Raw genomic sequence first — 14,128 nt, 5'->3', positions numbered from 1 at the left:
TTTTTGGGAACATTGTTGTGTTCTCAAGCAGGGATGGCAAAATTGGTACGATGGTACTTTTTTTGATACAATTTGATGTGCAAAAGTACCGTGATACTCCCGAGTCTTATTTGATACTTTTAGGGCTACAATCTCAATATCCGATTATCGTTTAACCTGTAGTAAATCTGTCTGTTAAAATAATTTTTTTGTATGGAAACTTTCAATAAATCGTTTTGAAATAACAAGAGACTTAGAGTATGGGGATGAAAGTTTCTTTAAAATTTAAAATATTTTTTGGCACGTTTTCTTGAAAATGCATCAAATAAAAGTTGTAGGAAAAGTACTCTATAACTTTAGTAGCTGTTTCTCTTCAATATTATCAGACCAAATGTTAAAATAGTTGAAACCCTGAGATTATGTTAGACGCTTCTATGAGATTAATCAGCGATGAGTTCGCATATTACTTCATATTTTCTCCATCACATCTGGAATCTGAGATATTATATCTTGAGTTTTGTGAAAACCCAATTTTTGTCCCTTTTCGAGACTTTATAACAGCCATGAGTGCTTTAAATATAACATTTTACAAAGTACAATTTCGTGATAATATTTGTATCGTTGCTATGAGATACCATGCATTTCCTGGGAAAACTCCATCAAATTATATCAAAGATGTTAACATTGAGGGACGGACACCATATCAACATATAAGCCCATTCCAATTTAAAAATATATAAATATATTTCAGAAATTACAAAAATTTAGCAAAAAAAAATATTTCAGTACTTTGCATTTGTAAGAAAGCTTTAACTGAATACTCTCCCAGAGGCAAGGTCCACATCATATCGGTACCAGCCCATTCGGGAGTAGTCGGTAACGAGCGAATGTAATAGCTTTAAAGGGAAGGGAGCTCAAGGCAGTTAAACTGACAAACGCAAAACCATTTGACGCAACAAAAACTGAAACAGTGGGTAGAACCACTTAAATTCTATGGGGTAACCCTGATGAGCAAGACGAAAAGTCTCCTCAAAATGAGAAAGTCTGAAGTTTATGCTAAATTGGACATGCGGATTCAGACTAGAGTATTCAAACGATTAATCGTCGTTCGATTAATTTTTGACGATTAATCGTTCGAATAAATGAAAATTGTCAAATTTCCAATAACGAATAAACCGAATAATTTCATTCAATTAACCGATTAAGAAAAACTCACTATTTAGCAGTAAACTCTGTGTACTCAGTTTTTCATAACAAGCTCTTATGCTCCTCTAAAAGGACTTTAAAGTTTAAAAGACATCCAATTTCAAAAGATGGATTCCTAAATTTATATTAAAAAGTTGGTAGTAATATTAATTTCAAATTAAGCTGAGTTCCTCTGCTTCGAAATAATATAATTAATTTTAAAATCATCAGAAAGAATTGGATATCTTAAAGAAAATTTGTCACAAAAAAGTAGTTAAAAGTTTTTGAGTCGAAAATGAAACCTTTTTAAATTTAATTTCTTTTTAGTTTTTTTCTCTAAGTGAGACAAATAAATAATATAGATAGAATGTACAGATTCCAAGCTTTCATTTGATACCAATATTAGCATTATAAAATACATATAAATATTTGAAATATTCATTTGTAGTCTTTTAAACTTTGAAATCCTTTTATAAGGACATAAAAATCGGAGTACGCAATTCTATAAGTGGAATCTATTTTCACATGCTTATCAACTTTTCCATGTGTGAATGTTTTTTTTTCAAAATTGTTACAGGGTGTATATGAAGAAAATTGTTGTTAAAAGCAATAATTATTATTAATTAACCGGTTAACGTAAAACCTCAAATAATTATTTATTAACCGGTTAACGTAAAACCTCAAATAATTATTTGTCGAATAAACCGAATAAGACAAAAACCCGAATAATTGAATACCCTAATTCAGACGTATGTAGAGCATGTGGAGAGGACAGTGAAACTCTTTCTTTATCACTGCATTCGTCGAAGATAGATCTAAGTATCTTGGAAGTGATGTTATTCCGGAAATAACATTCCTGACTAACACTGATTGAAATAATTTATTCAGTTCCTTTTTTTATGATAAAGAGCGCACAACAGGCCCGATTGTGGCATAGGTTCCTTTTTTCGGACTTGGTGTAGTACACATCCTCTTATCAACCTAATCTAACCTAAGTACTTTGAGATCCAAAAAGTACTCTCTGAAATATTTTTTGATACTGAAACAAAATCTCTTTTCCCATCCCTGTTCTCAAGTATTTCCAATAAGTTCTTCAGTAACAGTTATAGTTGAACTACACCATTTTCAGCAGTAATTCAGAAAAACTCAATTGTAAATGAGATTTTCCATTTGAAGTTTAGAAAATTGCAATTGAAAATGGGATTTTTCATTTAACATTAAGAAAGATCAGTTAAAAATGAGAATTTTTATTTATAATTTAGAAAATATCAATTGAAATTGAAATATTCCATTTGAAATTCAGAAAAGAACAGTTTGAAATGAGATTTTTTATTTGAAATTCGGAATACAACAACTAAAAATGAGATTTTTCATTTGAAATTCAGAAAATTCCAATTGAAAATGAGATTTTTTATTTAAAATTTAAAAAAATCAATTTTAAATAAAATTTCTCATTTGAAATCCAAAAAATCGTATGTGTTTATTTTATTCAACCTTAATTTAAAATTAATTGTAATGATAAATCTCATTTTCAATTGAGTTTTTCTAAATTTCTAATGAAAAATCTCATTTTCAACTGTTGTATTCCGAATTTCAAATAAAAAATCTTATTTTCAATTGATGTTTTCTCAATTTAAATTGAAAATTCTCATTTTTAATTGGTCTCTTCTAAATTTCAAATGAAAAATCCAATTTTCAAATGTTATTTTCTTAATTTCAAAAGTAAAATCTGAATTTCAATTGATATTTTCTGAATTGAAATGAAAAGTTCTCATTTTCAATTGAAAAAGGTGTAGTGTTTAGGCAACGTATGAATTCTTGAACTCGTTGAAAATCTTAAAAACAATAATTTCTTTATGTAGAAAAGCATTTCACATAAACAGGAATGGTTTATAATATTTGAGAAGAACTAAACATAGAATTAAAGTGAAAGAAGTGAAAATCATAATTTTGTTTAAAAACCGTGCAAAAGTTATTTTCAAACATGAATAAATCTATGCGTACAGGAAACTGTGGACCATTAGTATTAACTCCGTGCACTTAGTTTTTCATAATCGTCTCTTTAAAGGACTTTAAAGTTTAAAAGACAACCGATTTCAAAAGACGAATTCCAAATTTATATTAATTAAAAAGTTGGCATTAATACTACTTTCAAATGAAGGTGAGTTCCTTTCTTTCGAAATAATATAATTTATTTCAAATCATCAAGATCATCAAGAAAAATTTGGAAATATTAAAGAAAATTTGTCACAAAAAAATAGTTAAAAATTTTTGTGACGAAAATGAAACCTTTTAAAATTTAATTTTTTTTCTAAGTGAGAGAGGTAAATAATATATATGGATAGAATGTACAGATTACCAGCTTCCATTTGACACCAATATTAGCATCATAAAATGCATATAAATATTTTAAATATTTGTTTGTAGTCCTTTAAACTTTGAAATCCTTTTATAAGGACATAAAAATCGGAGTACGCAGAATTAATATAAGTGTAATCTATTTTCACATGCTTATCAACTTTTCCATATTTGAAAGTTTTTTTTTATAATTGTTGTGTAAAAAATTGTATTAAATAAATATACAAAATTTACCGATGAATGTTACAAGACCGCGAGTGGTTGTAAAGCACTCTTCCGAATCTTGAATAACACTAAATTTATTTTTAAAACTAAAAACTTAAGAACTATTAAACAAAATCTTCAAACTAACTTAGAACTAAGATAAGACCTCATGCACTCTTTTTATGCATACAATCTTATCAATTTCATATTCCCATTTAAGGATGGGGTTTCAAGTGCGCTAGTGATAAGAATATGATCTATTTCTAATTATATCTCATAATGTCTATGCGTTACATAAACAAGAGTATTAATGTGCATCTTAGTGCTACCATTCTTATCATTACTTAAGGTCATAAAAAACTAAACGATAAATATTTATTTGTCACTCAAGTGAACTAATCGAATAGTTTTTATGAACAAACGCATGCACCAAAATAAGATTTTAAACTATGTTCAAATATGTTTGAACAGTGTAATATGAAGAAAATTATTGTAAAAAACAATAGTTACCTTATGGTCGAAAAATTTCGATATTTTTAACGGTCTTTTCAAAATTAAAATTTTAGTTTTTTGATACTTTGTTAAACAAATTTCAATATTTTTAGGAGAACTCATAGGGATTTATGGACAACAGATTAGGGAATAAAACAGTAAAAAAAATTAGGTCAATACCTCTTATAGTTTGCTGTACATGCAATTTGAATTCAGCGGATTTCGAAAAAACCCATTGTTATCTAATATTTTGCAAAATTAGCCTTTATATTATATTGTAGTCTATTTTAAATGGAACCTTTTGTAAATTTATTAGTCCACATATTTCTAAATAAAAAACAAGAGTTTAGTGCAATTTGGACGCCATTAACCCATAAACTTTAAAGGTCAAAGGTCAAATTTTGCAATATTTGCAATTTTTGATGAATACTAGTCGAAATTGTTTCTATTTTTAGGTAAATTATCACAAAACATAAGAAATTTATTTATTAACAACCGATATTTACAATAATAGTGAAAAAATTTAATTTAATCAAGGATAAATGATATTTTTCTTTAATTGGTCCTTGAGATAGTATAATGTTATGAAACTTCAATGATGCGTAATAGGAGTCTTGTCGAACGATGCCACATTTGTTATATTTGGCCTATCTTTTTGTACCCGGAGTTGCTCGGGATTTTAAATGATTTGTAATATTAAATCTATAAATCAATGTATGCAAATTAATATTGACTTCGCTTTTTACCCCTGAAAATAATATGTCGAAATATAAATCTACATTCAAAATATATAATTCTGAACAACTTTCACAAAATTTACCGAAACTACACTTTTTCTCCCTTTTCCAATTTTTTTAGGCTTGAGTGGTAAAAAATTACCTTTAAAATTAGCAACAATATTAATACTTAAAATTTTAGATTTTAAATCATTAATCTCCTTTAAAGCATTATTTTACTAAAAATTGAGAAAGCTAAAACCAAAATATATTTCCTTAAAGAGCCTTCACTCGAAACTCCCCTTTTTATCCAATTTAATTTTTCTAAAATATACCTTTTGATTGATTACAAAAAATTAATTCTTAAGTATTTGTATATTTCCGAAAAAGTTTTTACTCGTTAAGTTTAAATTACCTACGTGCCCTTCTGGTCTAACTTTCACAACGAATATTTCCCAATACATATATCTGACACTTTAAAAGCTAAATTAAAAGTATTTTTAAGGACAAAACAGCGATTTTCCCGTTTTTCATCATTTCCCCCATTTTTACCCGTTTTGAGCAAACTTTCGCAATGGAATTTTGCTAATAAAAGTTTTTTACACTTTAGATAGCTAAATCGAAAATAATTTCATGTTAGAATATACAAAAATCAGAAACGCAACTTTGCTAATACATATTTCTGACATTTTAGAATGCTAAATCGAAAATATTTTCGCTTTAAAATAGCCATAAAAAAGTTAGAATTTTGCCTGTTTTTCGTCGTTTTCACCCATTTTTTTACCCCTTATAGACCAATTACTGACGCTTCCAGACATATATCTTTCTATATTCCAAATTTGAAGAAAATATGTTCATCCGTTTAGGCGTGATTGACGTACAAACAAATAAACAAAATTACAAAAAAAATTTATAATATATAAAATATTAGGATAACGGAATCAAAGTGACATTTTATTTATGAATAAGTATTTTACTCATAGTATAAACAGTATTACTTTTAGAATAATTTTATTAATAGATAATAAATTGTGTTATTTAGATATGAACTCTGTGGCTGCTTTATCTTTGGGTCCTGGGTGTAAAGTAAACATGAACCACATAAAACAAAATTGCTCAGCTAAGGTGGCAGATATTAACAAAATTATATGCGGAAATGTAGATGACCAGTAAGTTAACAATTAATTTTGCCTTAAATATTTTATTTTAAGTCTCATCATATATGTATATTTATATATCAATGAAACTGGCTCACTACAAAAATTATTAATATGCGTCAAAATGATGAAGTCATATTTATAAAAAGTCCAGCTGTTTAATTTTGTGTGTTAACGGCATAAATGTGTTAAACTATATGGATCTAACCATGCCCATTTAATCATCCCGAAAAACAGCCTTTTTAAGAATTTTTAATTGGTGTATATGAGTTTAAATTCAAATTTAACGAGAAAAGACACAAACCATATTTTTTAACAGTGCTTATTTAGCAGCTAACAGAGCGTTATTAATCATTTAACAGAACATTGTAACAAAATTAGGAGAAAGAAAACTGATAATTTTTGCAACAGGGTGAAGGAATGGTGGTCATCCATTAAGGTATATCTGAAATAATCTTGAAATACCTTAAATATTAAAAATCGTTATTTCATGTCTTTGCTAGTTAAATTCGAATTTAACGTCACACACACAAAAGTGACCGTTATATCATGTCCACTTTGTATGTATGTATTAATAGTTTAAATTTTTTTAAATATGTATATGTTTTATATTTTTTTAAATTTTTGTTTTTTGAACTTTTTAAACATAGATTAGAACTGGATTAGAACTTTTAAGTTGAGAACAATAACATTGGTGAAAAGAAATTCAAAAAATTACCACTCAAATGATTTTAAATCTGCCTCATCTTTAATTTCCTCCTCAAGAGCAACATCTTCATATTGTGAAAGAAAACAATTATAATACTCTTAAATTTTCCATATTAGGTGAATTAATTAAGTCGGAAGAGAAAAGGCTTTGTCAAATTCTGGAAAACGTAAGTGTTGGTTGTGAAAAACCATCCACATTTTTACGTGAAATATGTACGTTGGCTTCTGAATTGCTCAAGGCATTATGAATCGATTAGTAATGATCAGCGCAAGGATTTTCATGAGGGCTAGGGTGAGTGATGTGTGTGCAAAAACTGACTAAGAAACTGATTCAGAGCCGACGCTTTAAGGTGGCTATATGACAATTTTTTAAATCATGAGCACAAACAATGAACAACAATAAATTAAAAAATAAAACTATGTAAATTTTAATTTCATTTAGAGATAAAACCTAGTATTTTGTTATTAAGAAGAATTATTTTAATTTATTTCAAAAAAATACAAATAAGCTTATTATTAGTAAATAACAAATGTATTGTAAAAATATATAATACAAAGAAAAATTTAAAAATACACAAAATATGCAATAAAATGTTTTAAATATGCAGAATATATAACATCTTTTATGTTATTTATTCTATATTTTTGGTAATCCATTAGTTTCTACAAGTAGGTTAAACAAGAGAATTTGATCTCCTCGAGTATTATGGGGACATTGATATTACTATGAATATTACTATTGCGAATGTACAACGGGGCACCTGTTATTAAGGAGTGAGATCGAAAAATTCTTAACACACGTTTTTCATTACATTTTTCAACCAAAGTATTATTTGATTTTTTTTGATCAAGTTACCTTTGAAAAACATGTCAGTTAGTATGTAGAGGATGGATTAAGTGAGAACCTATAAAAGGGACTTTTGGTACTTTTTCGTTCTTCAAATGGTACTGTTTGGATTTTTGTATAATATTGAACCTAGAAACATGAAATTAAGTATGTAGAGCCCGGAGTAAATGAGAATCTATAAAAGGGAACTTTTTGGTACTTTTTGTTCTTCAAAAGGTACTTTTTGAATTTCCTATAATATTGAACCAAGAAACATGAAATTAAGAATGTAGAGCCCGGAGTAAATGAGAATCTATAAAAGGGGACTTTTTGGTATTTTTTCGTTCTTCAAAAGGTACTTTTTGAATTTCATATAATATTGAACCTAGAAACATGAAATTAAGTATGTAGAGGATGGATTAAGTGAGAACCTATAAAAGGGGACTTTTGGTACTTTTTCGTTCTTCAAAAGGTACTTTTTGGATTTTTGTATAATATTGAACCTAGAAACATGAAATTAAGCATGTAAAGCCCGCAGTAAATGAGAATCTATAAAAGGGACTTTTTTGGTACTTTTTCGTTTTCAAAGGGTACTTTTTGCATTTCCTATAATATTGAACCAAGAAACATGAAATTAAGAATGTAGAGCCCGAGTAAATGAGAATCTATAAAAGGGGACTTTTTGGTATTTTTTCGTTCTACAAAAGGTACTTTTTGAATTTCCTGTAATATTGAACCTGGAAGCATGAAATTATATGTAGAGGATGGATTAAGTGAGAACCTATAAAAGGGGACTTTTGGTACTTTTTCGTTCTTCAAAGGTACTGTTTGGATTTTTGTATAATATTGAACCTAGAAACATGAAATTAAGCATGTAGAGCCCGGAGTAAATGAGAATTTATAAAAGGAGACTTTTTGGTACTGTTTCGTTCTACAAAAGGTACTTTTTGAATTTTCTATAATATTGAACCTAGAAACATGAAATTAAGCGTTTAGAGCCCGGAGTAAATGAGAATCTATAAAAGGGGTACTTTTTCGTTCTTCAAAAGGTACTTTTTTAATTTCCTATAATATTGAACATAGAAACGTGAAATCAAGTATGTAGAGGATGGATTAAGTGAGAACCTATAAAAGGGGACTTTTGGTACTTTTTCGTTCTTCAAAAGGTACTTTTTGAGTTTTCTATAAAATTTAACCTAGAAACATGAAATTAAGCATGTAGAGCCTGGAGTAAATAAGAATCTATAAAAGGAGACTTTTTGGTACTGTTTCGTTCTACAAAAGGTACTTTTTGGGTTTTCTATAAAATTTAACCTAGAAACATGAAATTAAGCATGTAGAGCCTGGAGTAAATGAGAATCTATAAAAGAGGACTTTTCGTTCATCAAAAGGTACTTTTTGAATTTTTATAATATTGAACCTAGAAACATGAAATTAAGTATGTAGAGTATGGATTAAGTGAGAACATATAAAAGGGGACTTTTTGAAACCTTTTCGTTCTTCAAAAGGTACTTTTTGGATTTTTGTATAATATTGAACCTAGGAACGTGAAATTAAGCATATAGAGCCCGGATTAAGTGAGGACCTATAAAAGGGGACTTTTTGGTACTTTTCCGTTCTTTAAAAGGTACATTTTGAATTTTCTATAATATTGAACCTAGAAACATGAAATTAAGCGTTTAGAGCCTGGATTAAGTGAGAACCTATAAAGGGTACTTTTTCGTTCTTCAAAAGGTACTTTTTGTGCTTTTTATAATATTGATCCTAGACACATGAAATTAAGCATGTGGAGCCCGGAGTTAATTAGAATCTTTAAAAGCAATCAGGGACTTGAGTAAATGAAAATTTAAACTGGAATATTTTCTGGTACTTTTTGAATTTTCTATAATATTGAACTTAGGAACATGAAATTAAATAAGATTGGTCCCTTTGGTACTTTTTCGTAATTCACTGGTACTGGTACTTTTAGAGCTTTCTAAAATATTGAATTTATAAACATAAAATTAAACACGCAGTATCCCAATTGAACGAAAATTGAAAAAGCATACTCTGGTACTTTTTTTTGTTCTTTTACTAATACTTTTCGAATTTTCTATAATATTGAACCTAAAAACATTAAATTGGACATGTAGCTTCCTGATTGTATAAAAATCTTTATGCGATTTTTTTTTGGTTTCTGGTTGAAAATTTAACATGCGTCATCCTGATTTAATGAAAATATATAAAAAGGCACTGTCTGGTACTTTTTCGTTCTTCAACTGTTTTTTCTAATTTTCTGTAATATTGAGACTAGAATCATAAAATCAAACTTAAAGAGTTCTCTAAAAGGGGGAATTATTGATATTGCAGATATATATACATTTACAATAATGATATTTATTTTATTCCACTACGATGAGGGTAGCGAAGCACACTGGGTATAGCTAGTTGGTTATAAATACATTGGTTATATACATATACAAATTTAAATCTACATACATATATGTATATGTTAAACCGACTCACTCTGTATGGAAAACAAAAACGTGTTTTTGTTATTCTCTTAAAATTTACCTTGCTTTGTTTTAATGTGGTAAGCTGGACCAAATCAAAAAAGGTACCTTAGAATTTTTTTTTAAATTTTTGTTTTGTTTTGGGAACAAAATACTCAATATGGAGCCATCGTTTGAAAGGGGATTTAAAGTCGCGCCCAATGATGTATTAATCATAAATAACCTTCTGCTCACATTTTTTATATTCCAAAATATTTACAGTTGTTAAGGATTACACTAATAAAAATAAAATGTATGTACAATTTTGCAGAATTGGCTTTAAATGATACCACATACAATTGTATATTTTGTTTAAGAAATACTGTAAGGTTTAAAAAAATAACTAAAAAGGGCCTTTTTTGTTAGCGGTCCAGCTCACGAACGGCCATCGCACAGTGGGGCAGAATGGAAATTTTTTGGAAATATATCTGGCATTTCTAAACGGCTGATCCGATCGGGATAAAATTTGGCGTGAGCGTAGCCAAGGAGTATTCGAGTTTAAGTTTTGAAGATGAACCCCGCATATGCCCCAGGGACGGAGCTGTGACGGCTCAAAGTAGGGTACCTACGACATGTAAAATTTTTAAACTCGTGCCATTTTTTTGTTTTTCACCCAAATACAAAGATATATTTTCTGAAAGCGCTCGACGAGATCTTGAAACATGCTTGGACATACTACTTATCTCTTATAATATCCGAGTTATAGGCATTTAAAAATTTAGTGATACAAAATTTACCATACCTTGTCCGCCTTTTTTTTGAATACCGGGCGTAATTTTGGACCAAATGGACTCAATTTTTTCTTGTTAGTTAGACAACAAAATTTCCAATAATATAAGTTTTTTAATTTAAAAATTCAAAAAATTTTAGATAGCCAACGGCAAACACTGCCGGTTACAAAACAAACTCTTTAATTAATTTACTTTTGTTATTTTGACAAACCAACTCACTTGATCCTGCCAATCTAAAACCACCACAGTACACATTTATTTTTTCTTAATGAATTTTGTAACAGCAAGGTGTCGGTTACGTCTAAATTTTCTTTTAAAATATATATAATTTATAGAAAAATTTGAACAAATTAACGTATTAAATTTGTTTGTGAATGAAATGCCACATATCTGAGTATAATTGTAATAAATTCTTGTAATTATCATTATGCGATTGCAATTTATGTGCTAAAATTTATAATTTCTGTAACTTTTTATGAATTTAGTTCATTCTAATTCATTCTAATATAATTATATTGCATTAATATTATTACCATTTAACCAACTCTTATATTTGGTTGTAAATTTGTGGATTTCGGAATGCGAACCTATATATGGACTCTTAATGAGTCAATAGTCCCAGAATTTCCTTATTTATTCGATATAAGGCGAATTATATTGCCATGTATGAATATTAATGTGGATATCAGGGTGATTTTCAGAAAATAGCCTTTAATGCGGGATTTGGTCAATTGTGGACCGAAGTCTATAGAATTTAAACGCGTGATTAGTTTTAAAAACAAATGTTTTTTTGTAGAATTTCATCATGCTTTCTTAATTTTTGAAAGATTTATTAACTGTAAACTTATTTTCTATATGAAAGGAATAGGAAACAATCCTAAAACATCATCATACATCAAATTTCGTTGCTATACTGATACTTTTTAAGACAGCTATGGTCATAAAATCATTGTCTTACAGGGCCCGTATATGGAGGCTAGGATCAAATATTGCCTGACATCTGTAATACTTCCCAACATAATTTACAGCTATATATAACCGACTTCTGCAAAATTTCATTGCGTTTGCTACATAAACAATATATTTATTAATGTTTTAACTATGATCCGGAAGGAACTTGTATGGGGGCTAAGTGAAATCATGAACCGATTTTGCCCATTATTAACAGAAAACAATATTTGTTATCAATAAGCATTTTTAGCGAATTTCATTACTCTAGCTCATAACGTTCAAAACCTATCCGGTATTTAACAAAAAGACTCACTGACAGACATCGCTAGATGATCTTAAAATCTTATAAAAAATATTTATTGCACTCTTAAATTTCATATTTTTACAAATTATATAAAGATATACACAAAAAAATTTTTAGGCAGAGAATTAAGACGTAGTCGCCTCAACATTGTTTATATCATAAAAATTTGTCTCGGCAAAAAAGATGTAAGCGACAAAAAAAAAATCGGATATAGCGTCAATATAAAATCGAATCAAACTGCATCCCATATTTTAGATGTAATAATATTTATTAACAGAGTTTTGGAGTAATGCTATGTCCTACTTCGAAGATAATTAAAAAAAATGCTCTCCTGTAAAATTTTATTTTTTGTCGGTTACGAAAAGGGCTCGATATACAATGCCCTATTGCATATGAGACACCCATACGCCTCCAGAATGGTCAATGATCAAGAACTCGAAACATTCGATAATCGCTTGGAGAATGTTAGTGCTACATGATAAATAATGTGGTTCCACGCCTAATAAAATTCCGGTTCTCTTTCGTAAAGACGACAGTTAAAAGTTTAAAGGAAGTATAATCACTGGTATGGATAAAATTACTACCACAATAATAAGTAACATGCCCAATTCAGCACTGAAAATTATTTTGTTCATATTAATCTCGATGTTACGTATAGATACATCGAATAATTATTTTTGTTCGGAAGGCTTTCGAGAGCAAGCAACATTGCTCAGCATTATTCATAGATATTTTTCAAGCATTCGATAAAGTCTGGCACGATGGACAAATACACAAAATTATCACATTACTACCTGCAAATGTTCAAAAAAATGCTTAAAAATTACATATACGAAAGATCTCTTAAAATCAAATATAAAGATGTGATCTCTTCACGTCGAAAAATATTTGTTGGAGTACATCAGGGCAGTGTTCTAGGTGCGTTCCTATATATTTTATATATTGCAGATATGCCAACGACCGTACTGACTCATACATGTACATTCACACACGATACGGCATTTGTATGTATACATGAAAACCCTTCAATAGCTTCTGCACAACTCCCGACTCACATTGGCGAATAGGTAAAATGGCTGGACAAATGGAAAATCAAATTCAATGCAACAAAGTGTACTCACGTTACATTTGCACTGAGACGAGAGGACTGTCCTCCAATACAGATAAACAACGTCAAAATTCCAGAACAGAGCCATGTGAGATACCTTGGTATCTCAATTGGCCCACGGACTGATCTAGACTTAGACTACAAAGTACTTTTGCTCAAGACTGTTATTAAACCGATATGGCTATACGGCATTCAGCAGTATGCTCATCTAAGGATGTTAAGGAGTGAGAAAAAATTCTTAACATACATATATGTTTATAAAAAAGAAACCACTAAACTTACAATTTATTTATTTTTTTTTTTTGATTCAAAATATTATTACAATTTACAAAAAAAAATTATTTTTATAGTTTTAATCACTAGTGATGAAATTTTGAACCCTTTTCGGAAACCCTTCCATTAACGTTTTTATAGTGCTTTCTGTCACTTTGCTCGAACATGTAGTCCATCTCCGTTTAAAATCTACCACACTTTTGGACACCTTTTTTGTACTCTTTAATTCTCGTTTAACAAGAGCCCAATATCTCTCCACTGGCCTTAGCTCCGGGCAGTTTGGAGGATTTGCCTCTCTTGGTACAAATACCACATTATTGTTTTTGTACCACTCAAGGGCTTGTTTACCATAGTGACAGGATACCAAGTCAGGCCAAAAACAAGTGGACACATTATGAAGTCTTATGAATGGAAGCAGCCTTTTTTGTAAACATTCTTTGATGTAAATTTCGGTATTTATAGAGCCCGTTGTTACAAATGATTGGCTTCTTTTGCCACAACTGCATATTGCTTGCCATACCAAGAACTTTCTGGGAAATTTTGTCTACTTTTGGGTCCTAAACTTTTCTTCAACATTCCCTCGAGCATCAGCAACATAAAACTTT

General features: G+C 29.2%; 1 protein-coding gene across 5 annotated transcripts in view; it reads left to right on the top strand.

The window, feature by feature from the left end:
- LOC111677301 (insulin receptor substrate 1) overlaps window positions 1–14,128 on the top strand; it is a 348,759-nt gene that overhangs the window by 273,405 nt on the left and 61,226 nt on the right. For 3 of the 5 annotated variants that reach the window (XM_046945311.1, XM_046945309.1, XM_046945312.1), the window contains exon 8: window positions 5,977–6,103. In XM_046945311.1, coding sequence (XP_046801267.1) covers window positions 5,977–6,103 — 127 coding nt within the window. Of the gene's footprint in view, window positions 1–5,976; window positions 6,104–6,224; window positions 6,531–6,594; window positions 6,656–6,741; window positions 7,248–14,128 lie in introns of those variants that run through there. The other 2 variants (XR_006940087.1, XM_046945313.1) reach the window with 2 other exon arrangements.

The sequence above is a fragment of the Lucilia cuprina genome, chromosome 2 (genome assembly GCF_022045245.1).
Source record: "Lucilia cuprina isolate Lc7/37 chromosome 2, ASM2204524v1, whole genome shotgun sequence".
In the NCBI taxonomy this organism is placed as follows: domain Eukaryota; kingdom Metazoa; phylum Arthropoda; class Insecta; order Diptera; family Calliphoridae; genus Lucilia; species Lucilia cuprina.
This window is presented reverse-complemented; position numbering and strand designations above follow the sequence as displayed.